Source organism: Lithobates pipiens, unplaced genomic scaffold, assembly GCF_037356315.1.
Source record: "Lithobates pipiens isolate NorthernLeopardFrog02 unplaced genomic scaffold, aLitPip1_a1.2 Scaffold_10, whole genome shotgun sequence".
NCBI lineage: Eukaryota > Metazoa > Chordata > Amphibia > Anura > Ranidae > Lithobates > Lithobates pipiens.
This window is the reverse complement of record NW_027507686.1, coordinates 17,622,067-17,644,887: the sequence shown is the minus strand read 5'-3', so window position 1 is coordinate 17,644,887 and position 22,821 is coordinate 17,622,067. Positions and strand designations below refer to the sequence as shown.

General features: G+C 44.7%; 1 protein-coding gene across 3 annotated transcripts in view; it reads right to left on the bottom strand.

Annotated features, from left to right (window-relative positions):
* Nucleotides 1-747: 747 nt before the first annotated feature.
* NFAT5 (nuclear factor of activated T cells 5) overlaps nt 748-22,821 on the bottom strand; it is a 126,586-nt gene continuing 104,512 nt past the window's right edge. For all 3 annotated transcript variants that reach the window (XM_077451837.1, XM_077451848.1, XM_077451858.1), the window contains 3 exons: nt 17,389-19,633; nt 11,201-11,418; nt 748-9,485 (listed from right to left, as the gene is read on the bottom strand). In XM_077451837.1, the coding sequence (XP_077307963.1) occupies nt 11,204-11,418; nt 17,389-19,633 (2,460 nt within the window). In that variant the 3' untranslated portion in view covers nt 748-9,485; nt 11,201-11,203. The remainder of the gene's footprint in view (nt 9,486-11,200; nt 11,419-17,388; nt 19,634-22,821) is intronic.

The window sequence follows — 22,821 nt, the reverse complement described above, 5'->3', positions numbered from 1 at the left end:
AAGCAAAATATTTCAGCGTGCACATGTCTACTACGCACCAGAGATGGAGAGAAGTTAAAAGGGAAAGAAAAGAGACATTAGATAGTAAGTAAAAGATCCTTATCCCCCCCTCAATAAAAAGGGGAAGAGGAAAAGAAAACCAGAAATTGCCAAAAGAAACACTTGAATTGAAGTAGATGGATAATGGACGAACTACGACATTTTTAGGAGTATATAATTGGTTAAGTGTCGTATGTCGGTTATAGAGGGAGAACCCCCCCCCCCCTTTCCCCAATCCCCCCCTTTTTTTCTCATTATAAACATGTGAAGAGTAACAAAATTTAGTTAGAATCGCTGTAAACACCTACAATATTTTTGAATATGTAGGCACAAACAAATACAGAGATCAGATACGGGGAGTGATGGAAATTGTCCAACCGAACCCCCCCCCCTCATAATCACCACTTTTTTTTTTTTTTTTAAATCACAGTAATGTCTGAAATATTAAGAAAACACATGGAGCACAAGCACCTAATGTTCACAAAGAGGACTGCCTCCCCTTCTCTTCCCCCTCAGGGTTACACCCCCCCCTTTTTTTGTTCTCTTGGGGAATATATCAAGAGGAGTATCCCCTATTATCCGTTTTCTTTTTGTGATATGTAGGACTCAATGTTGTTACTTGTATAATATTTGTGAGGAAAAAAAAAAAAGAATAAAGTATAAGATTATTCAAAAAATAAATAAAAAAAAAGGACGCACACAACAAAACACTGAAAAGTTTCAACATTTTATTTGTCGATTTGAGCCGTTTACAGAAATATATTTGCAAAGAGTATACAAATGTCCCAATAGAAGCAAAATATCCTTTGTTTAATATTTAACACGTTATTACAAGATTGCTAAAAACAATAAAAATACCTCTGCCCCGCGACAGACCAAATCTGCGTAGCCGGTAGAAAAGGTTTGCTGCTGCTGCAGGTTACTCCGGGGAGCGGTGCACTGCACTGCCCTTCATGGAAGGAGGATGGAGAGAGAGAGGCTCAAGAAGCTGGAACTTCAAAAACTAGCAGCACATTGCCAACAGTCGCCCCCGTGTGGCCACTGCTGGTATGACTTATTCAAAGGCCCGTTTGTTTTTTTTTTTAATGCAGTTGGTGCCCCCTAATGGCCATCAGTTGTATGACCTGTAATCTGTGTCTACCTGGTCTTGTTATTACATAGAATCCGCTGGAGGTCCAGTTTAACACAGCAATGGCATCTGCTGTGCAACGGAGGATGACAGGTGGCAAGCAGAAACTGTATACATTCCACACATACATTTACAATAACCTTTCCGATAAAAAATAAATAAAATAAAAGTTAAGATATTGACCTTCGTGCAGCACTTCCAGATGAATTCTGATTGGCCAGCGCCGACACAGGGAATTGATCTGGTCTATTGTGGAAGCGCCGAATGGGGATTTTAAAATCCCAGGGATGCCGACAACTCAGCAACCCTGAAGGTAAGTACAGTGGGGATAAGGGGGGTAGGGTGGGAGTACTACACAAGTTCACCTTCCTTTTTTCATTTTTTTTTGTAAAGGTGAACACTTTAAGTTAAAGCGGAGTGCCACTCAAAAGTGGAACCTCTGCTTAATTGCTTCCTGCCACATTTGGCACCTTTCAGGAGGGAGGGGGAACAGGTACCTGTTTTTGGCAGGTCTCCCTTCCCCCACTTCTAGAGACGGCGCCGTCCTTTCGGAAGTTCGGCCCCCTTCATCAGCTGCGGGGCCAATTAGAAAGCGCAGCGCAACCGTCTGTGAAGGCGGAAGGGTCCAATGGTGGTTTCCCTTAACAGGAATGGCGGCAGCGGCACCCGAATCAAAAATAGGCTGGGGTGCCGACATCGCGGGAACCCTGGACAAGTAAGTGTCCATAGATTAAAAATCAGCAGCTACAGTATTTGTAGTTGCTGACTTTTAATTTTTCATGGGGGGGGGGACACACCTCTTTAAAACAGAAGTAAACCCAGCCATAAAACAGTATCATTTATGGCATGTGCCGGAGATGTAACACTGCCATTGGTTGTACTCTCAACCAAACTGTCAAACCATCCAATGGCTGGTGTCATAACGGATCACATGCGCAGCATCATGGCAATTTTTTTTTTTTTTTAACAAGAAACAAAAAAAAGCATCATGGCAATTTTAAACAGAGGCAAAGATGGCAGCTTCCTTGGCTGAAAATGATAGGAGGGTTTACTTACACTTTAAGAAGAGATACATTCTGATTGGTTGATGGGAGTTAGGCTGGTTCTTAAACGACTCAAATCTCTTGCTGAAACGGCCAAGATTCGAACCAAAGCGCGGGCAGGCCGAATGTACCAAGTTGATCAATCAACTTGGGCATGACGAGCCTGCTGGATTTTACATGTGATTATTGCTAGCAGCTGTTATAGCCGCTAGCAATAATCAATCACGGTGTTCTCCCAGCAGTGACGGCTCCCCCCCACCGGGGAGAACACAATGGCTGTGCGGGAGGGATTCCTCTATCAATGGGAATCAAGCAATTTTCTCTTCTGCAACCGCTGGTTGCAGATAAGAAATTCACTCCATCTGTGGGAAGCCTTAACCATTTGGCACCGACGGCCCGTAAATATGTAGCCTCTCAGCGGGTGGGCCTTGGCACCGAGCAGTTGCATACTTACGTACCACATTGTAAATACAGCTGTTCCCGAAGTGCGCTGGGCACAGTTATCCTGGCGGCTAACGGAAAGCTCCCGAACCCCATGACTGCGATCGGGAGCTTTCCGATCATGCGACAGCCAATCACGGCAGTCACATAATTATAAATCCCGCCTCCTAGCATCTGAAGCCCATTAAAGGGCCAGGAGGCGCTAAAGGGGTTAAAAATATTCTGCCTTGTGTAGCGTCAGTGTCTGGATCAGTACTGGAAGTGGATGCAAAAGCAGATCTAAACAACGATCTGATTCGTCGGTGCGGTGACTGATTTAATGACATCATCAGGAATCGCTCTCATGTGCCGTTCAAGTGTCCTTGCTGCCATAATTCAGAAAATGTCCGACAACTGATCACATTGACACCCATTAAGATTTGTGAACCAGAACCAGCAGGAGCATACCCAACAAACTGGTTTGTATGAGAGAAGTACCAGCACCCTGAGCCTTTGTTCCATCCTCCCTGCATGCACCCCTATCTGGGGGTTATCCAATAGAAAGCATAGTTTGACAATGGCCAACTACACTCTTCAAACTTGATCATTATTAAAAAATACATTATAACAAGGAGTAACCAAAAAAAATAGCATCATTCTATTAAAACGTCTTCCTGCAAAGTGAACATGGCTGCCGAGATGAAAAAATAAATAAAAAAAGAGCCTCAAGAGCAAATGGTAAAAGTGGATACAAAAACGTAGAGGAGCCTTGGCTGGGGTAAGTCTGCCTAGCAACACATAAATGCAAACCACTTCTGTTGCAAATGGCAAATATTGAAAAAAAAAAAACAAAACAAAAAAAAATGCTGGCAGATTTATCTTAATGCAGGGAAACGAGATGTATTGATTAGATTACAGGTTGAATGCATGAGCTCCCTCTGCTGCTCAGCAGTGGTACTGCACCAATATAAAACACCACCCCTACCACTGTATAATAATGGCGCATGTGTTTTTAGAGGAGGTCTTTGCATAAGCGACTCAGATCTGTCAGTTGTAGTTAGCTTACAGATGCAAATCCTTTTAAAAATGAGAATCATCTGCTCTAGAAAGGTTCCTATTTTGTCAGTCTTTTGCTTGTTAAAACATTTACATTTAAGGTTGGGTTAGTCCAGGAGAGGCAATGACAGAGCTAAACTGAAAAAAAAAAAAAGTAGGATATAATCCAGCACTGATTAGGCTTCTTGTACTGGTCAGGAAGCTTTGAGGCCTAAAACATAGATGGTACCCCCCCTCCCCCACTGTACTCGGGTGGGAGGGGAGGGTACACTATGATGACAGCACAGGGTAATGCCAGACATATAAAGTAACATTCTCAGGTTATTAAAGCAAAACTAAACCCATCAATTTAACAGTTTGAAAAAAAACAGTTACATTTCCAGCATGCTGTTACATTGGTTGTACTCTCAACCCAACTGGCAGCCTCATAGGACAGTCAGGGCTGAATGAAAACTCCCCCTACAAGCTTTAACCAGACACTGATAGAAGTCACAAGACTGCTATATACTGCTGACGAGAAAAGGTATTTAGCAGTTTATATTTCCTAAAATAATTGCCTTTCCATGTTCTATGTACTGTGAGAGACCAGATATAGTGACTGCAGGCTCCTGGGGAGACCAGATATAGTGACTACAGGCTCCTGGGGAGACCAGATATAGTGAATGCAGGATCCTGGGGAGACCAGATATAGTGACTGCAGGAACCTGGGGAGACCAGATATAGTGACTGCAGGAACCTGGGTTTAGTAACACTAAGTACTCTGGAAGTACCTACTTCTAATAGATGAAAATACATTCTTATAATGAAAACAAGGAAGTAGGAGTAGAAAGGAAGTCTACTGCAGGAACCAATTACATTGTCTAAAATTCTAATCTGCATCTCACAGTAAATTCAGCAAAGGTATCAAAAAATTTCAGAGATGTTACAAGTTTGGGTGCAACAGAATTTTTTCGAAATGCGTCAGTGTTCCAGTTCCATTGGACTTTGGAGCCATGTGACCAGTTACACAGTGCGGTGCTGGATTATAAAGGGGTAAGGGGGGTTGGGGGGTAGGGGTAAGGGGGGAGGGGGGTGGAATCACGTGATCAGACTATGCAAGATTAGCTAAAAGAAACGGAGACTCAGATGCCATTTTGGAAAATCATAATTTCACTGGGAACATGTGAATCACTTTATTATGGTTTACAAAAAGTTTAAAAGGACCACTAAACCTTCACTGAAACTTGGCGGATCCAAAACGGGATTTTAAATAAAATTATTGGATAAATATGAAAGTGTCAGGAAAGAACATAATTCTGCCGATTACTGCTAGAAGGGTTATGGACACAGAACAGATGGTCTCTGCTGATGGGTATCCTAAATGAAGGGAGACTCTGATGGGGTCCCTGATGTTCAGGGTGTGCTGTTGGAGGCCCTGATGTAAGGGGAAACTCTGTTGGGGATCCTGGTGTAAGAGGGGTTCTGATGGGGATCCTGGTTTAAGGGGGGTTCTGATGGGGATCCTGGTGTAAGGGGGGGACACTGATTTAAGGGGGCTCTCACGTAAAGCCTGATTTAAGGGGGGTTCGGATGGGGATCCTGGTGTAAGGGGGGGGACACTGATTTAAGGGGGCTCTCACGTAAAGCCTGATTTAAGGGGGGTTCGGATGGGGATCGTGATGTAAGGGGGGCTCCGATGCTAGCTCAGATGTAAGGGAGGCTCTGATGGTGATTCTGATGTAAGGGGAGGTGCCGATGTAGCTCTTTCAAGAACAGAGTCACTAAAACTACAATGTCTGCTTCTCCCCTCCTCCTGCCCATTCGCAGAAGCCTTTGTATTACGTCAGCTCATTCACAAAGGCTTCTGTGAATGTATGGAATGCCGGAATTCAGCTTTAAAATTTGGATATGTTAAAGTTAAGCTAGTATAGGGAAAAGCATTATTTTCATACACACACACCTAACTTGCTGCCCATTAACCCCCGCTGAAGGAAAAAAAACTAGCGGTCACTAGGCCATCTCCTTTTGCTTGTCAGCATTTTCTGCACAGCAGAGCTAAATATATAAAACATTTCTCTATGTAGAGTTGTGGATACTTTTAAAGCACAGCTGCATAAAACACTTTGCGTAGAGGGCAGAGAAGGGTTAGACCAGCCTCTCCCAACCTTTTTAACATGGAGGAACCTTGAAAAAAAACTTTAGTCTCAGGTAATTATTATATCCACAATTCATGAGACATTAGTGTGACCAGGAAGCTGTAGATAAAAGAATAAATATCACAATAAGGAATGTTGCGTACGTACGTTTGACACCTTGGGCTGCTCTATACGACAAAATGATTTTCAATAATAATAATGGCCATAAAAAACGCGGAGTGAAAACTGTAGTTCTCTCTGACTGGTCACTGGACAAGTGAGTTATGACACTGGGGATCAGCGACGGGTCCTAGTACATTCGTACTCAGTGGGGTGAATGTTCCTTACATTGGTGAGCAGTGGGAAGAATGTTCCTTACATTGGTGATCAGTGGGAAGAATGTCCCTTACATTGGTGATCAGTGGGAAGAATGTCCCTTACATTGGTGATCAGTGGGAAGAATGTCCCTTACATTGGTGATCAGTGGGAAGAATGTCCCTTACATTGGTGATCAGTGAGAAGAATGTTCCTTACATTGGTGATCAGTGAGAAGAATGTTCCTTACATTGGTGATCAGTGAGAAGAATGTCCCTTACATTGGTGATCAGTGGGAAGAATGTCCCTTATATTGGTGGTCAGTGGGAAGAATGTTCCTTACATTGGTGATCAGTGAGAAGAATGTTCCTTACATTGGTGATCGGTGAGAAGAATGCTCCTTACATTGGTGATCAGTGAAAAGAATGTTCCTTACATTGGTGATCAGTGGGAAGAATGTCCCTTACATTGGTGATCAGTGGGAAGAATGTCCCTTACATTGGTGGTTAGTGGGAAGAATGTTCCTTACATTGGTGATCAGTGAGAAGAATGTTCCTTACATTGGTGATCAGTGAGAAGAATGTTCCTTACATTGGTGATCAGTGGGAAGAATGTTCCTTACATTGGTGATCAGTGAGAAGAATGTTCCTTACATTGGTGATCAGTGGGAAGAATGTTCCTTACATTGGTGATCAGTGAGAAGAATGTTCCTTACATTGGTGATCGGTGAGAAGAATGCTCCTTACATTGGTGATCAGTGAAAAGAATGTTCCTTACATTGGTGATCAGTGAAAAGAATGTTCCTTACATTGGTGATCAGTGGGAAGAATGTTCCTTACATTGGTGATCAGTGGGAAGAATGTTCCTTACATTGGTGATCAGTGAGAAGAATGTTCCTTACATTGGTGATCAGTGGGAAGAATGTTCCTTACATTGGGGATCAGTGGGAAGAATGTCCCTTACATTGGTGATCAGTGAGAAGAATGTCCCTTACATTGGTGATCAGTGAGAAGAATGTCCCTTACATTGGTGATCAGTGGTAAGAATGTCCCTTACATTGGTGATCAGTGGGAAGAATGTCCCTTACATTGGTGATCAGTGGGAAGAATGTTCCTTACATTGGTGATCAGTGGGAAGAATGTTCCTTACATTGGTGATCAGTGGGAAGAATGTTCCTTACATTGGTGATCAGTGGGAAGAATGTCCCTTACATTGGTGATCAGTGAGAAGAATGTTCCTTACATTGGTGATCAGTGGGAAGAATGTCCCTTACATTGGTGATCAGTGGGAAGAATGTCCCTTACATTGGTGATCAGTGAGAAGAATGTTCCTTACATTGGTGATCAGTGAGAAGAATGTTCCTTACATTGGTGATCAGTGGGAAGAATGTCCCTTACATTGGTGATCAGTGGGAAGAATGTCCCTTACATTGGTGATCAGTGGGAAGAATGTCCCTTACATTGGTGATCAGTGGGAAGAATGGCCACTACAATTACAATTACCTGAAAAGTTAATTGGGGTCAGTGGTAACTTATCTGAGAGGTACAGATTGATGAATGCTCAAGGAACCCCTGGCAACCTCTGGAGGAACCCTGGTTGAGAACGGCTGGGTTAGAGACCCCTTTAGATTTTCTTTATTGTCATCTGCGCCCCTTTAAGCAGAATTCCCTTCACTTCCTATCAAGACAGGAAGTAATGGAAAATCTCTCCAACAGCGGTACAGAGTTAGTAAGGGACGATGTTTAAATTGCTGTCTGTTCTATCCTGTCCAAGTGACCAATGCAACTCTTACATATGAAGGATTTAGTTCTTAAGAGTTTAGTGGACCTTTAAACAAGAGATGAACGCAGAGATATCAAAAATCAGCGATGGACCAGCGCAAAAAAAACAAAACAAAAAAACAAAACAAAAAAAAACACATCACTTCGCCAACCTTTTACCCAAAATCCCCCATCCCAGCTAAAAGCAGCACTTCCAGTTGTTCCCTGACCCCTTCACAAAGGAGCTACAGAGACAAAGACGGACAAAACCTGCCACAAACTTGTGCAAAAACAAAAAAAGAAAAGAATATCTTATGTATAATATTTATATATAAACTTCTTCTCATTTTATATATCTATTATATTTATATATATATATATTTATATACTTCTGCTAACGCACTTTGTTCAGTACATGTAGCAAATATCAGTTCTCCTAAATACAAAATAGAGCTTTCGAGAAAAGAAAAAAAAAAGGAGAAAATTAAACATTCACTAAAACAGATAAAAAAAAAAAAAAAAACACATCTAAAAAAAACTTACACGATTGAAAACTTGTTACAAAAAAAAAAAAAAAAAAAAAAAAAAAAAAAAAAACAGGCCTGCGATCAGGCCTCACTGAAAACAAAAAAAAAAAAAAGTAATAAAAAATAAAAAGTTCCCTTCATATCGGTACTGAAAGCGCTGAAATCGGGGATTTGCTTCTTCTGACCTGTCGGCTGCGTGGGCCAATCTGCAGCCTTACCAGCCGAAGGATCAGTAGCAGCCAATCGCGGATCCGATGTCTCCAATTAGGAGAGGTTAAAGGTTACACACACACACATAAAAGAGTGATGAGGGAAAACAAGAGGTCAGCTACAAAGATAAAACTGAAGTATATATCTACATGGCTCAATAAAAAGTAAAAGTCGCTGCATCTGTGACCCCCCACTAGGGGGCGACAGAAGACAGGTTAAGTGCAGCATTGTTTTGCCTAACATGGGATGGCCGTTAACCACATGCAGCAAGGTGCTTTGTAAAGAAAGATGCTATGCGTTCTAGGTAATGACAAGACACAGGAAATCTGGTCTGACTGCCAAACCGCTCCCCTGTGACGGGACCGCGGAGCACCATCAGCCCGATCGTGGGTGCCTGTCATATAAAGAGGTGACTTTCCTTGCTTGCTAACACTTTGCGGCCTTGCTCTGTTAGGATGCGGGTTAATGCGACGGGCACGCTATCACAGTTTCTTAGAAGGGATATTAAATGGATTCCTTCAGGGGAAAAAATAGAAGAGAAAAATATATATATATATTTATATATTATGTACAAAATTTCTATATACATACATACACGCCTACATAAAACCACACGGACACGGAGGAAATAAGAGGTAAACATTACTACCACTGAGGAAAGCGGTAACGGCTGAGCGCCTCAGAGGTTACGGCTTTCGGGGAGTATGATGTCATATTATACTAGAGAGTCTTGGTCGCTAAAATACTGAAGAGAGACGAGGACAGGTCAGAGGGCACGACACGAAGAACCGTTTTCTACTTGGACCGTGGCGGATATACAAATCAATCCAGTTTTTGTTTGAACAGTATGGAAAGAACTTCTTTCGCTGCATCTGAAATGAAAAAAAAAAAGAAAACGGGAAACCATTAAAAAGTACTGGTAACACCTACTGGGATGCAAAGCACTGGGTTGGGAAAAAGAAGGTAGGTAAAGAGGATGGGAAAAGGGAGCTGGGGGGGGGGGGAAAAAACAAAAAAAAGGGAGCTGGGGCAGGGGGAAAGGCAGCTTGGCAGGGAGGCAAAGAGGCAGCTGGGGCAGGGAAAAAGGCAGCTGGGGCAGGGAAAAAGGGAGGTAAAGAGCGTGGGACGAAGGTGAGAAAAGGGGGTCAGGAAAAAAGAAAGGGGTGGGAAGAGGGGGTTGGGAAAAACAAGGTGTGAAAAGGAGGCTGGGAAAGTGGAGTCGGGGAAAAAAAGGGTAGGTAAATAGGGTGAAAAAATGGGGATTGGGGAAAGGGGGGTTTGGAAAAAACAGGTAGGTAAAGAGGGTGGGAAGAGGTAGGGAAAATGGGGTTGGGAAAAGAGGATGGGGAGTTGAGAGGTTGAGGACAGAGCTCTACTACCTATGATGTGCCATCTTTACTGAACATAAATCCAGCCTCAAACATCACAGTCTGACCTCACCTGGGAGGAACACTATAGGTACAATGCAATAGAGAGGATTGACTTGTCTTTAAACAGCACCCCCTAGAGATGGCAAGATGTAAAAACACTGGGAGGCTGCAGGCCATGCTGCTTGAAACAGGACTTAAGTGATTGTAAAGGATTATTTTTTTTATATAACAAACATCTCTATACTTAACTGCTCTGTGCAATAGAATTGCACAGAGCGGCCCCAAACCTCCTGTTCTCGGGTACCGCACCGGCGCAGTTCCCGAGCCACGCTGCTGCATACATACATACACATATATATATATACATATATATATATATATATATATATATATATATATACATATACATATACACATACATACATACACACACATATATATATATATATATATATATATATACACACACATATACACACACACACACACACACACACACACACACATTATATATATAATTTTTTGTAGCCTATAAAGAATGACAACAAAACCACTAGTCTGGTGGCTTTTCTAGGGCATAGGAGAAAGTTTGGGGAAAGACTGACTGAAGTAGGGCAGGAGTATGTAGGACTGGCCTATAATGGACACCAATTACTATGGAAGAAGCTCTGAACATTTAAAGAGGAAGTAAACCCTAATGGGTTTACTTCCTCTTTCATTCATCTGCAAAGGTAAAGCATAATGGACTACTATGCATCGCACTTACCTGACACAGGAGCCAGCGAAGTCGCCGCTGTAGTCCGGTGCATCCATCTTCTCGGTGGGGTCTCGCTGCTCCGCCGCTGTCATTCGGCAAAGCCGCGATGACGTCACTCCCGTGCATTCGCACGGGAGCCACCACTCGCGGCATATCACCGTTAACTGCGGCGCGCTCAGTGCGCTTCCGCGCGCCGCTGTCTACGGCGCATGCGCCGTAGACAGTGGTGCCTGTCTTTCGGCAAATATCTCCTAAACCGTGTAGGTTTAGGAGATATTTCTTGGACCTACAGGTAAGCCTTAATCTAGACTTACCTGTAGGTCAAAGTTGGTTGTAAGGGTTTACAATCACTTTAATACATTTCATAGCCTTCATCAAAACAATTAAAAAACAAACAAAAAAAAAAAAAGCGTTTGCCCAAGACACCTCAGAGAGAAGGATGCGCTCCCCCCGTGTTTACCGTTTAGTAAGATCCAGACATGCCGTTCCCCTGGTTGTGGAGAGACACCAGTAGGTTGCTGATCTTCTCCATATTCTGATCGTTCACCATTGAGGAATTCTGCTGGGATAGAAGTGACGTCACAGACTGCCCATCTCCTTGAGATTGCCCCGGTTGAGCTAGCGCCATCATCTGGTCAGGCATTTGTCCCGTGGCTGGAGAGATGAGCTGAGCACAAGCTAAAAACGAATAAATAAATAAATAAAAAAAAAAAAAAAAAAAAAAAAAAAAGGTCATTGGATTACTAGACTGACATCTATAGAGCTGAGTTGTTAATTAATTCACTTTAAATTAGAAGAAACCTGGAATGTTCAAAAGACATTGGAGATTGTTTAGAATTAAAATGGTTGTAAACCTCAGACATGAAATATGAACAAAGCACATCCCTCTATAGTGTGTGCTTGTCTCAGTCCAGAGCATTAATTGTCATTTCTGTCTGCGGTCTCCTTCCTCTGCTAGAATTGCTTCTGACACGTTTTCCTGACACCAAGAGAATAATGGTGACAGGGGAGGGAGCTCCAGCTGATTGACAGTCCCAGCTCTGTTCCTGTGTGAGCTCTCCAGGGTGTAACTTCAGCTCTCTGCCACCTTTTTCTGAACTCTCAGACAAGCTTTATAAATTCAGCACTTTAAACAGATGTAGAGAACAGAGAGCTGCATATACAGTGCCTTGAATAAGTATTCATACCCCTTGAAATTTTCCACATTTTGTCATGTTACAACCAAAAATGTAAATGTATTTTATTGGGATTTTTTGTGATAGACCAACACAAAGTGGCACATAATTGTGAAGTGGAAGGAAAACGATAAATGGTTTTCAACATTTGTTACAAATAAATAAGTGGAAAAAGTGTGTTGTGCATTTGTATGGCGCCCACCGGAGTCAATACTTTGTAGAACCCCCTTTCTCTGCAATTACAGCTGCAAGTCTTTTTGGGGATGTCTCTACCAGCTTTGCACATCTAGAGAGGGACATTTCCATTCTTCTCCGCAAAATATCTCAAGCTCTGTCAGATTGGATGGAGAGCGTCTGAACAGTAATTTTCAAGTCTTGCCACAGATTCTCAATGTGATTTAGGTCTGGACTGTGACTGGGCCATTCTAACACATGAATATGCTTTGATCTAAACCATTCCATTGTAGCTCTGGCTGGATGTTTCGGGTCGTTGTCCTGCTGGAAGGTGAACCTCCTCCCCAGTCTCAAGTCTTTTGCAGACTCTATCAGGTTTTCTTCTAAGATTGTCCTGTATTTGGCACCATCCATCTTCCCATCAACTGACCAGCTTCCCTGTCCCTGCTGAAGAAAAGCATCGCCACCACATGATGCTGCCACCACCATGTTTCACGGTGGGGATGGTGTGTTCAGGGTGATGTGCAGTGTTAGTTTTCCACCACACATAACGTTTTGATTTTAGACCAAAAAGTCCAGCTTTGGCCTCATCTGACCAGATCACCTTCTTCCACATGTTTGCTGTGTCCCCCACATGGCTTCTCACAAACTACAAACAGGACTTCTTATGGCTTTCTTTCTCCAATGTCTTTCTTCTTGTCACTCTTCTATAAAGGGCAGATTTGTGGAGAGACGACTAATAGTTGTCCTGTGGACAGATTCTCCCCCCTGAGCTGTGGATCTCTGCAGCTCCTCCAGAGTTACCATGGACCTCTTGGCTCTTCTCTGATGAATGCTCTCCTTGCCTGGCCAGTCAGTTTAGGTGGACGGCCATGTCTTGGTAGGTTTGCAGTTGTGCCATACTCTTTCCATTTTCCAATGATGGCTTGAACAGAGCTCCGTGAGATGTTCTAAGCTTGGGAGATTTTATTATAACCCAACCCTGCTTTATACTTCTCCACAACTTTATCCTCAACCTGTCTGGTGTGTTCCTTGGCTTTCATGATGCTGTTTGTTCACCAAGGTTCTCTAACAAACTTCTGAGGGCTTCACAGAACAGCTGTATTTATACTGAGATGAAATTACACACAGGCAGACTCTATTCACTAATTAGGTGACTTCTGAAGGCAATTGGTTCCACTAGATTTTAGTTAGGAATATCAGAGTAAAGGGGGCTTAACACAAATGTACCCCCCACACTTTTCTCATATTTGTAAAAAGTGTTGAAAACTGTTTATCATTTTTCTTCCACTTCACAATTATGTGCCACTTTGTGTTGGTCTATCACATAAAATCCCAATAAAATACATTTACTTTGTGATTGTAACATGACAAAATTTGGAAAATTTCAAAGGGTATGAATACTTTTTCAAGGCACTGTACACAGGTACAACACATGTAGGAGGATTTGCTTCATCTCTGTGTATCCCCTGAGGATAGTTTCCTTCATTAGTTATATGTAAGGGTTTACTACCGCTTTAATGCCCAGGGGGCAGCGGGCTTCCCCATCATGAGACTGCTGCGACTGGCTCTAAACAGAGGTCACATGGTCGGCAGCCTGCCCCACTGACTCCTGATCAGAAGCTGTGAAAGGGAGCTGTCGGTGGCAGCTCAGTGAGTGTGCTTGGAGCGCACAGTGGAGCTTCTCTCAGCACACAACTTAAAGGAGAAGTAGAAAGCTCTTTTGAGCACTGGAGGGCAGAGCTGAGAGGCGGTGACTGTCAGTCATCGGCTCTCTGCTCACTGAAGATTGACAATGGAGTGATCAGTAGTCTTTGCTCAGTTCTCAGTCCGAGGTACCAATGCTGTATCCAGGTGAGCATGAATGTGTTCCCCCCCCCAAAACCCACACTTTTAAGGCTGCCGTGGATGCATATGGGCGGTGGTTGTGATTTTAATCACTTGCATTCCGGGCAAATTCACCCCCTTCCTGCCCAGGCCAATTTTCAGCTTTTTTTTTTTTTTTTTTTTTTTAGAGAGATAGAGCTTTCCTTTGGTGGTATTTAATCAGCACTGGGATTTTTTTATTTTTTTTGCTAAACAAAAAGTGCAAAAATTGTGACAAAACATTTTTTTTTCTTCGTATCTATTATTAAATGTTGTAAACTAGCAATTTTTCTCCTTAACTGATGTGTGCTGATGAGGCAGCACTGGCGGCCATGGACAGCCAGCGCTGGCGGACACCAATAGGATAGGTGGCACGGATAGGCAGCACGGGTGGGAATGCACTGATAAGCAGGTCATCGATGATCAGTGCCCTGATTGTCCGTGCAGATGTCCCTGCTGAAGAATGACACTTATTGGCTCTCCTCTCCTCACGCGCGGTCAGCATGAGGAGAGGAATGCCGATAACCGTATGTCATAGGTTCTTTACTGTGATCAGTGATGGGCTGTGTCCGAGGCACATGGCGCACCACCAATCAGCAAGAACGGGAGGACGTCAAATTACATCCTCTAAGAACAAGAGTGCTCCCACTCCTCTGTCATTTCACTATACGGCGAGCGGGAAGCACTTAAAGCGGAGGTCCACCCTAAAGTGGACCTCCGCTCATCGGAACCCTCCCCCCCTCCGGCGCCACAATTGGCACCTTTCAGGGGGGAGGGGGGTGCAGATACCTGTACAGTACAGGTATTCTGCACCCACTTCCGGGATAGCTCTCTGCGGAAAGGGGCGTAGATTACAAGTGCAAGCGCAAGTGCCCCGCTGCCTGCTGGAAAACACACAGATCCCAGAGGCAGCGGGGACCGTCCTTATTGCGCAGCGCGATTCGCGCATGCGCAGTAGGGAACCGGGAAATTAAGCCGAAAGGCTCCATTTCCTGATTCCCATACCCAAGATGGCGGCGGCAGCACACGACAGACGATCTAGAGATCGGCTTCGGGTGCCGACATCGCGGGCGCGCTGGACAGGTAAGTGTCACGATTTTAAAAGTCAGCAGCTGCAGTATTTGTAGCTGCTGGCTTTTAGGCTTTTTAAAAAAAAAAAAAAAAAAACGCGGACTCCCGCTTTAAGTCCACTTTTCCTGCCAGCACATGTATATGTATGTATGTATGTATATGTATATATATATATATATGTATGTATATATATATATATATATATATATATATATATATATATATATATATATATATATATATATATATATATATATATATATATATATATATATATATATATATATATATATATATATATATATATATATATATATATATATACATACATACATACATATACATACACACACACACACACAGCCCTAGTCTGGGCCAGATTTTTAAGAGGAAGCCCTTCCCAAAAAAGGCAAGCAGAGGACAAAGGACTGGTCACCAGTGCTGCCTGTGGTCTCGCTGCAGCTCACCCCCCTCCCCCCCCCCAAACCCCCCCCCCCGTTACTGACTTCCCATGTCTTGTTCTGGGTTGTCTCTCTCTGTGTAGAGGCGGCCATCTTTGTGTAAGTAAAGTTTTGCTTCCACATGTCAGGGACATCAGCAAGGTGAGCAGTACAGTAGTGACATCTCCAAATTTCCTGAGACTACTAGTCATAGACAGCAGCGCCTTAGATCTTACACTACAAATATACAGCTATGAGTCTGCAAGAAACTACATTTACTACATTTATGAACGAGAAAATTAACCGCTTCCCGAACACCTCACGCCGATATACATCGGCAGAAGGGCTCGTACAGGCAAACTAACGTACCCATACGTTGCCCTTCAAGAGGCGGACTGCGGGCACGCACGGCAAGCTTCGCGAGTCGGGTCGCGGGTCCGCGGACTCGATCGGCGTGGGGATACCCACCATTGTCTCACGGAGAGGAAGAACGGGGAGATGCTAATGTAAACAAGCATCTCCCTGTTCTGCCTAGTGACAGTTACACTGATCTCTGCTCCCTGTGATCGGAGCAGAGATCAGTGACATGTCACACGTAGCCATGCCCCCCACAGTTAGAAACACTCCCCAGGACACACTTAACCCCTACACTGCCCCCTAGTGGTGAACCCCTTCACTGCCAGTGTCATTTACACAGAAATCAGTGCATTTGTATAGCACTGATTGCTGTATAAATGACAATGGTCCCAAAAATGTGAAAGTGTCCGATCTGTCCGCCATAATGTCGCAGTCATGATAAAAATCGCTGATCGCCGCCATTACTAATAATAAAAAAAGAATATTAATAAAAATGCCATAAAACCATCCCCTATTTTGTAAACGCTATAACTTTTGCGCAAACCAATCAAAAGGCTTATTCAGATTTTTTTTTAATGAAAAATATGTAGAATACGTATCGGCTAAACTGAGGGAAAAAAAAATGTTTTTTTTTATATATTTTTGGGGGATATTTATTATAGCAAAATGTAAAAAATAATGCATTTTTTTCAAAATCATCACTCTTATTGTTTATAGCACAAAAAAAAAAAATCGCAGAGGTGATTGAATACCACCACAAGAAAGCTCTATTCGTGGTAAAAAAAGGACGTCCTGCAAACAGGTATTTTTTTCTCCTCCTTTATTGATGTACGCTGATGAGGCGGCACTGATGGGCACCGTTAGGTGGCAGGTAGTAATGGGCACTGATGGCTGGCAGTGATGGGCACTGATCGGTTACACCGTTAGGCAGCACTGCTAGGTGGCACTGATTGGCACCACTGGTCGTGCATTGATAGGCGGCACTTGTGGGCACTGTCATAACATAAGCCGGTGATCGTTTTTTTTCCCCCCTCACGCTGTAAAACAAACATGATTACCGAGCTTTTGTTTACATCATGTGATCGCGTGGTAATGGGCCGGGATCGACCCCTTACTCGGATCGGTGATCACCCGAGTCTCAGTTAATCAGTGATCACGGGGCTTGCGCTGGGAGCCTGCAAGGGGGAGGGCGTCATATGACCGCCTCCCGGAAATTCAGGTCCGCGCTGTGGCTGTCATACGGCTATAGCACGGACATCAAGAGCTTAAACACAACATAAATTAAAATGGGACCATTTTCTGGTTTGGTGCTCCTTCCATATATGCACATCTTTTCCTGGTAACCTGCTGGAGTACCCACACTGGGGGCAGCTTTGTCTGTTGTGAGCAGCCTAACCTGAGCCCGCGGGTTCTTTAAGTGTTTAATTGCCCTCTTACTACCTTGCTTAAACTCATATCAAAGCTCCAGCAGCTTTTGGATGCCCCTTTTATTTTTTCACTGGATACAAAGCTGCATGATTCAGATACGTCTTAAAAAAAAAAAAAAAAAAAAAACAACAACTTACTGTTCTGAATTCCAAACAGGAACATTTCGGTGGCTTGCGGAGAGGATGCTGATGCACTCTGCATCTGGCTCATGGCGCCCCCTGCAGAACTGTGGAACATAGAATTCTGTTGCTGAGGAGGGGGTGTGGTTCCCTGGATAGACTGCGGGAATAAGCTTGTCTGTTGAAGTTCCTGTTGACTCATATTGCTTTGCAGAGCAGACATGGAGGCGGAGGACATAAATAGCGTCACTTGTTGCTCTTGAGACGTTGAGGAGGGCTGAACGAGCTGGAGCTGGGGGGAGTTGTGAAACATGGGTGCCTGTTGCTGCTCGTGCTGCGAGGTGACCGGACTTTGGGCCTGAAACTCCATACTTTGTGTGTGAAACATGGCCTGGTTCTGCTGATCCTGGGTGGCCATTGGTTCCTGGCTTTGGCTAAACATCATGCTCTGCTGTTGCTCAGGTGACGCCATGTTGGCCATGGAGCTCTGTGCACCAAAAATAAGGTTTTGGTTTTGTTCATGGGGAGAAGGGCTGCTCTGCATACCCACCATGGAGTGAGTGGCCTGGAAGAGAGAGTTCTGTTGGTTTTGGGCCTGAAACAAGTTCTGCTGAGACTGCTGCTGTTGCTCCTGGGTTAACATTGAGCTCTGCATGTGAGACAGTTGCGTCTGTTGCTGGAATGGCGACTGCTGCTCGGGAAGGGTGTTCTGGCTAGAGAAGAAAGACAGCTGCTTCTCTTGAGGCACTTGATTGTTCTGTAAGGAGCTCATTGAGAACATGTTGTTGGGTTGCTGCTCAGATGAAGCCGATATCGTGCCTTGCAGATGGTAAAGCGAAGACTGGATCTGGTCTTGTGCAGAAGTGGAGTTCTGATGTTGCACCATTGAGGCCTGGGAGTGGAACAGAGATCCTTGCGTTTCTTGCGCCATGCTCTGGTTATCCCCTATCGTGTTCTGGGAGTGGTAAAGTTGATTGTGCGAGTGGGGAGACTGCTGCAAAAAGTTGCCCGTCTGAAGCCCCATCATGTCTCCAGCTTGCTGGAACAGCCCGGCTCCTTGCTGTTGCCCCCCACCTGTCTGGACTCCAAGCATCTCTTCCGCAGATGAAAAAAGGTCCACTTGGGTTTGGCCATCTCCGCCGTGCTGCATTTGGACCATGGTTGGGAAAACGTTGCTCTGCATCTGCTCCGACTGAGTAGAGGTGCCGTTACCATCTGCCGAGCTGGAGGACTGAAACATACTGGAGTTTGTTGCCGACACTTGCTGTTGGCCTACAGAACCATCATTTCCAGTAACGCCTGGTGAGGAGAACATATCGCACTGCATCTGCATCTCTTCACTGGCGGAGAGTCCACCCATTAAATGGGTTCCCTGCTGGTGCTGGAAAACAGGTGACTGGATGGCTCCTGAGCTGGGGCTCTGTGCTTGGAAAATGTCCGACTGAATGGACCCTTGGGACTGGTGAATACTTTGCTGCATTTCCATAACAAGGGATGCATTGGTTTCCATGGCTTGTTGCTGATTTGACATTGCGTTTTCAGCCTGTTGGAGAAGGCCATCAGACCTTGCAGAAAGTACGTTCTCTGATCTGCTATGCACTTGGTCAGAGGAGGAGAACATCCCCTGACCGGCTTGGTTTTGTATGGAACCCACGGGCTGAAATATCCCAGCATTGATCTGCTCTTGGACTTGGCCAATTGCCGATTGCTCGTTTTCACTGCTGCCTTGACCAGAAAACAGCACACAAGACAACTGCTGCTGGGCCTCTAAGACTTGCTGAACCAAATCTACATCGGTGTTGTTATTGGAAACATTGGACTGGAAGCTGCCAGACTGAAGCTGGTGAATTGTATTCTGCATCTGGCCAACGTTGTTTGATGGTGGAAACAGACCGGTAGAGATCTGTTGCTGCAGCGTTTGAGCTTGTTCTTGTAATGCCGGCTTCTGGGACTGCTGTGTAGCCTCAGCCATCTGAGACAGCGTGACCAGCGCCCTATCAGACTGCAGCGTATCTCTCGGCTGGGCCTCCATCGACTGAAATGACGTTGTCTGCTGCATGATGGTGTCCTCGTTACGGCTAGGAGATGCTTGGAAACTGCTGGGCTGAGCAATGTCTTGTGTCTGAATGGTGGAAAGTGGCTCCTGTGGGAACAAAGTCTGTTGGTCGGTCTCAGCTGGGAGGTGCGACACGGAGGGTGAAAAGGAACCACTGGGAGAGGAATTCTCCAGGTTTTGCTGAGGAGACACGACAATGTTGGATGTCTGTGGAAAAAAAGATGAAGGACCCTTGAGGTTAATGAACTTATTTTTTGAATATAGGGAAGACAATATCTGACATTTTTGGCTTCTATGGCCGGGATACGCAATTAGCGGACCTCCAGCTGTTGCAGAACTACGAGTCCCATGAGGCACAGCAAGACTCTTGACAGCCACAAGCATGACACCCAGAGGCAGAGGCATGATGGGACTTGTAGTTTTGCCAGATCTGGAGGTCTGCTAATTGCATATCCCTGGTCTATGGCCACATTAATGTAGTTCTAAAGGCTCAAGGGTTTTTTCTACCACTGCACTGTATACATGAAGATAAATAAACCCCCCCCCCCCCCCCTAAAATTTACCTGAGCCCTGTCTTGATCCAGCGAAGTGCATGAGAGCCTCAGTTGTCCTGGGTCTCTCCTCCCTCACTGGCTGAGACAGCAGCGGTAGCCATTGGCTTCCACTACTGCCCATCACAGTCAACGAGCAGCAGCGGGGCTGAGCCACGTTCCATGTGTGAATAGTAACACAGGGCAGTAGCTCAGGAGCGAGCCTGCTCAGGTGCCCCTCATAGCAAGCTGCTTGCTATCAAGGCACCTCGGCAGGAGGGAAGAGAGCCAGGAGAGCTGGTGCGGGACTTGAGAAGAGGATTGGGGCTGTTTTGTGCAAAACAATTACACAGAGCAGGTATGACCTGTTTAATATTTTTTTTTTTTTTTAATTTAAACACAAAAAAACATGTCTTTAATATCACTTAAATGGAAAAAAAAGAACATTTACAGATTGCAAAAGGTAGCCGTATATTTAGCATCATCACAGTGGCTTACTGAAATTGTTCATAAGAGAAAAGAGAATACTCCATCAACGGCTTGAGAAGGGAAAGGAGAATACCCCACGCCGGCTTGAGAAGGGAAAGGAGAATACTCCACGCCGGCTTGAGAAGGGAAAGGAGAATACTCCACGCCGGCTTGAGAAGGGAAAGGAGAATACTCCACGCCGGCTTGAGAAGGGAAAGGAGAATACTCCACCCCGGCTTGAGAAGGGAAAGGAGAATACTCCACCCCGGCTTGAGAAGGGAAAGGAGAATACTCCACCCCGGCTTGAGAAGGGAAAGGAGAATACTCCACCCCGGCTTGAGAAGGGAAAGGAGAATACTCCACCCCGGCTTGAGAAGGGAAAGGAGAATACTCCACCCCGGCTTGAGAAGGGAAAGGAGAATACTCCACCCCGGCTTGAGAAGGGAAAGGAGAATACTCCACCCCGGCTTGAGAAGGGAAAGGAGAATACTCCACCCCGGCTTGAGAAGGGAAAGGAGAATACTCCACCCCAGCTTGAGAAGGGAAAGGAGAATACTCCATCCCGGCTTGGGAAAGGAGAATACTCCATCCCGGCTTGGGAAAGGAGAATACTCCATCCTTGCTTGGGAAGGGAAAGGAGAATACTCCATCCTTGCTTGGGAAGGGAAAGGAGAATACTCCATCCTTGCTTGGGAAGGGAAAGGAGAATACTCCATCCTTGCTTGGGAAGGGAAAGGAGAATACTCCATCCTTGCTTGGGAAGGGAAAGGAGAATACTCCATCTTTGCTTGGGAAGGGAAAGGAGAATACTCCATCCTGCTTACAGATGCATTTAGGAGAATTTGCTATCTAGGACAGAGGATTTAGGTTTTAAAAATATACCCATAATACTACTGTATGTGCAAACTAATGATTGCCATATTGAAAAACTAAAGTCCAAAAGACAAAACATGTCAGGATGAGGGAGACCGTCAACAAAAGAGGAGAACATTTTATTCTGTTTCTCTTCTTAAAGTGGAACTTTAGTCAAAAGTCCTTAAGAACACGTCAGGCTGGTCCCTTTTACAAGTATAGCCATGAAAAAAAACATGAGTGCCCATACTGTGTAAAATCCAGAAATGCACGGTCCTGCTCTGCACATGCCCAGCTGCTATCCATTTTTGGCACTGTGCCTAAAATTGGAGCCTCTAAATGCTGATCAGCTAATAGCTTAAAGATTTACTTTTGCCGAAGGGGGGAAAAAAAGCAACAGGAAATGGCACAGACTGTGCGGAGGTATACAGATTAGGCTGGAGGAAAAAAAAAAAAAAAGCAGGAGAGGTGAAAGGACAAACTCTGCTGCCAGGGAGACACAAAAGAGTTAAACTTTCTAGATCAGTACCTTATCTTATTTCCCTGATATTTTTTCCTTTCTCCCTAATGGGCAGCCTGTAATGCCGGGTACACAAGGGCCAAAATCAGCCGGTACAGTAGAAACCGGCTGACATTTGGCCTGTGTGTTCAGCTCCGTTTCTGACAGAAGCTGGTCTCATGACTGGCTTCTGTCGTATGGGCAAGCTGGAAAATTAGTATCCGATTGGCACTGGCAGCCAAAGGCTGTGAGCACTGATCTGTGTGTTCTGGCAGGGTGGGGGCAGTCCCCCTTGTCAGAACACAATAGAACAGCAGGGGAGATCACTGTACCAACATTGCTTGTGTTAGTACAGCGATCTGTCAAGTTTTTTACGTTCAGGTTGCTGTGAACAAAAACAAAACAAAAAAAACATATCGTGTGTACCAGGCTTAAAGTGATATTAATTTTTTTTTTTAAACTTTTTTTTAAAGTAACAAACATGTCATACTTACCTGCTCTGTGCAATGCTTTTGCACAGAGCAGCGCTGATCCTATTCTTCTGGGGTCCCCGCCAGCATTCCAGGCCCCTCAATTACGGCGAGTAACACCCCCTTTTCATCGGGGGGGGGGGGGGGTACCTACGGATGCTCCCGAGCCGCCCTAACTGCTTCTATTGACACAGAGTGGGTGGCTCTGCGCCACCCCTTCACGACAGCATTTGATAGACAGCAGCGGGAGCAAATGGCTCCCGCTGCCATCAACCTGCCCAATGAGGAGGGAGAGGGAGAGAATCGCTGCTTTCATGCACATTTGCTGGATCGAATTGGGCTCAGGCAAGAAGGGGAGGGGCTGGGGGATCCTGCACAGCACAGAAGTCGTTTTTGAGACCAAGGAGGGAGAGGGAGGAAGTGACTGCTCCGGGCTTCAGGAAAATGGCTGCCTCCAGCAAGAAGAGACAGGAGCAATGCTGGAGGCAAATTATAGCACACACTGATTTTGGTGGCATAATTATTATTGCGAAATGTATGTTTCTTTTGCTAAAGAACATAAATTGTTATCAAACG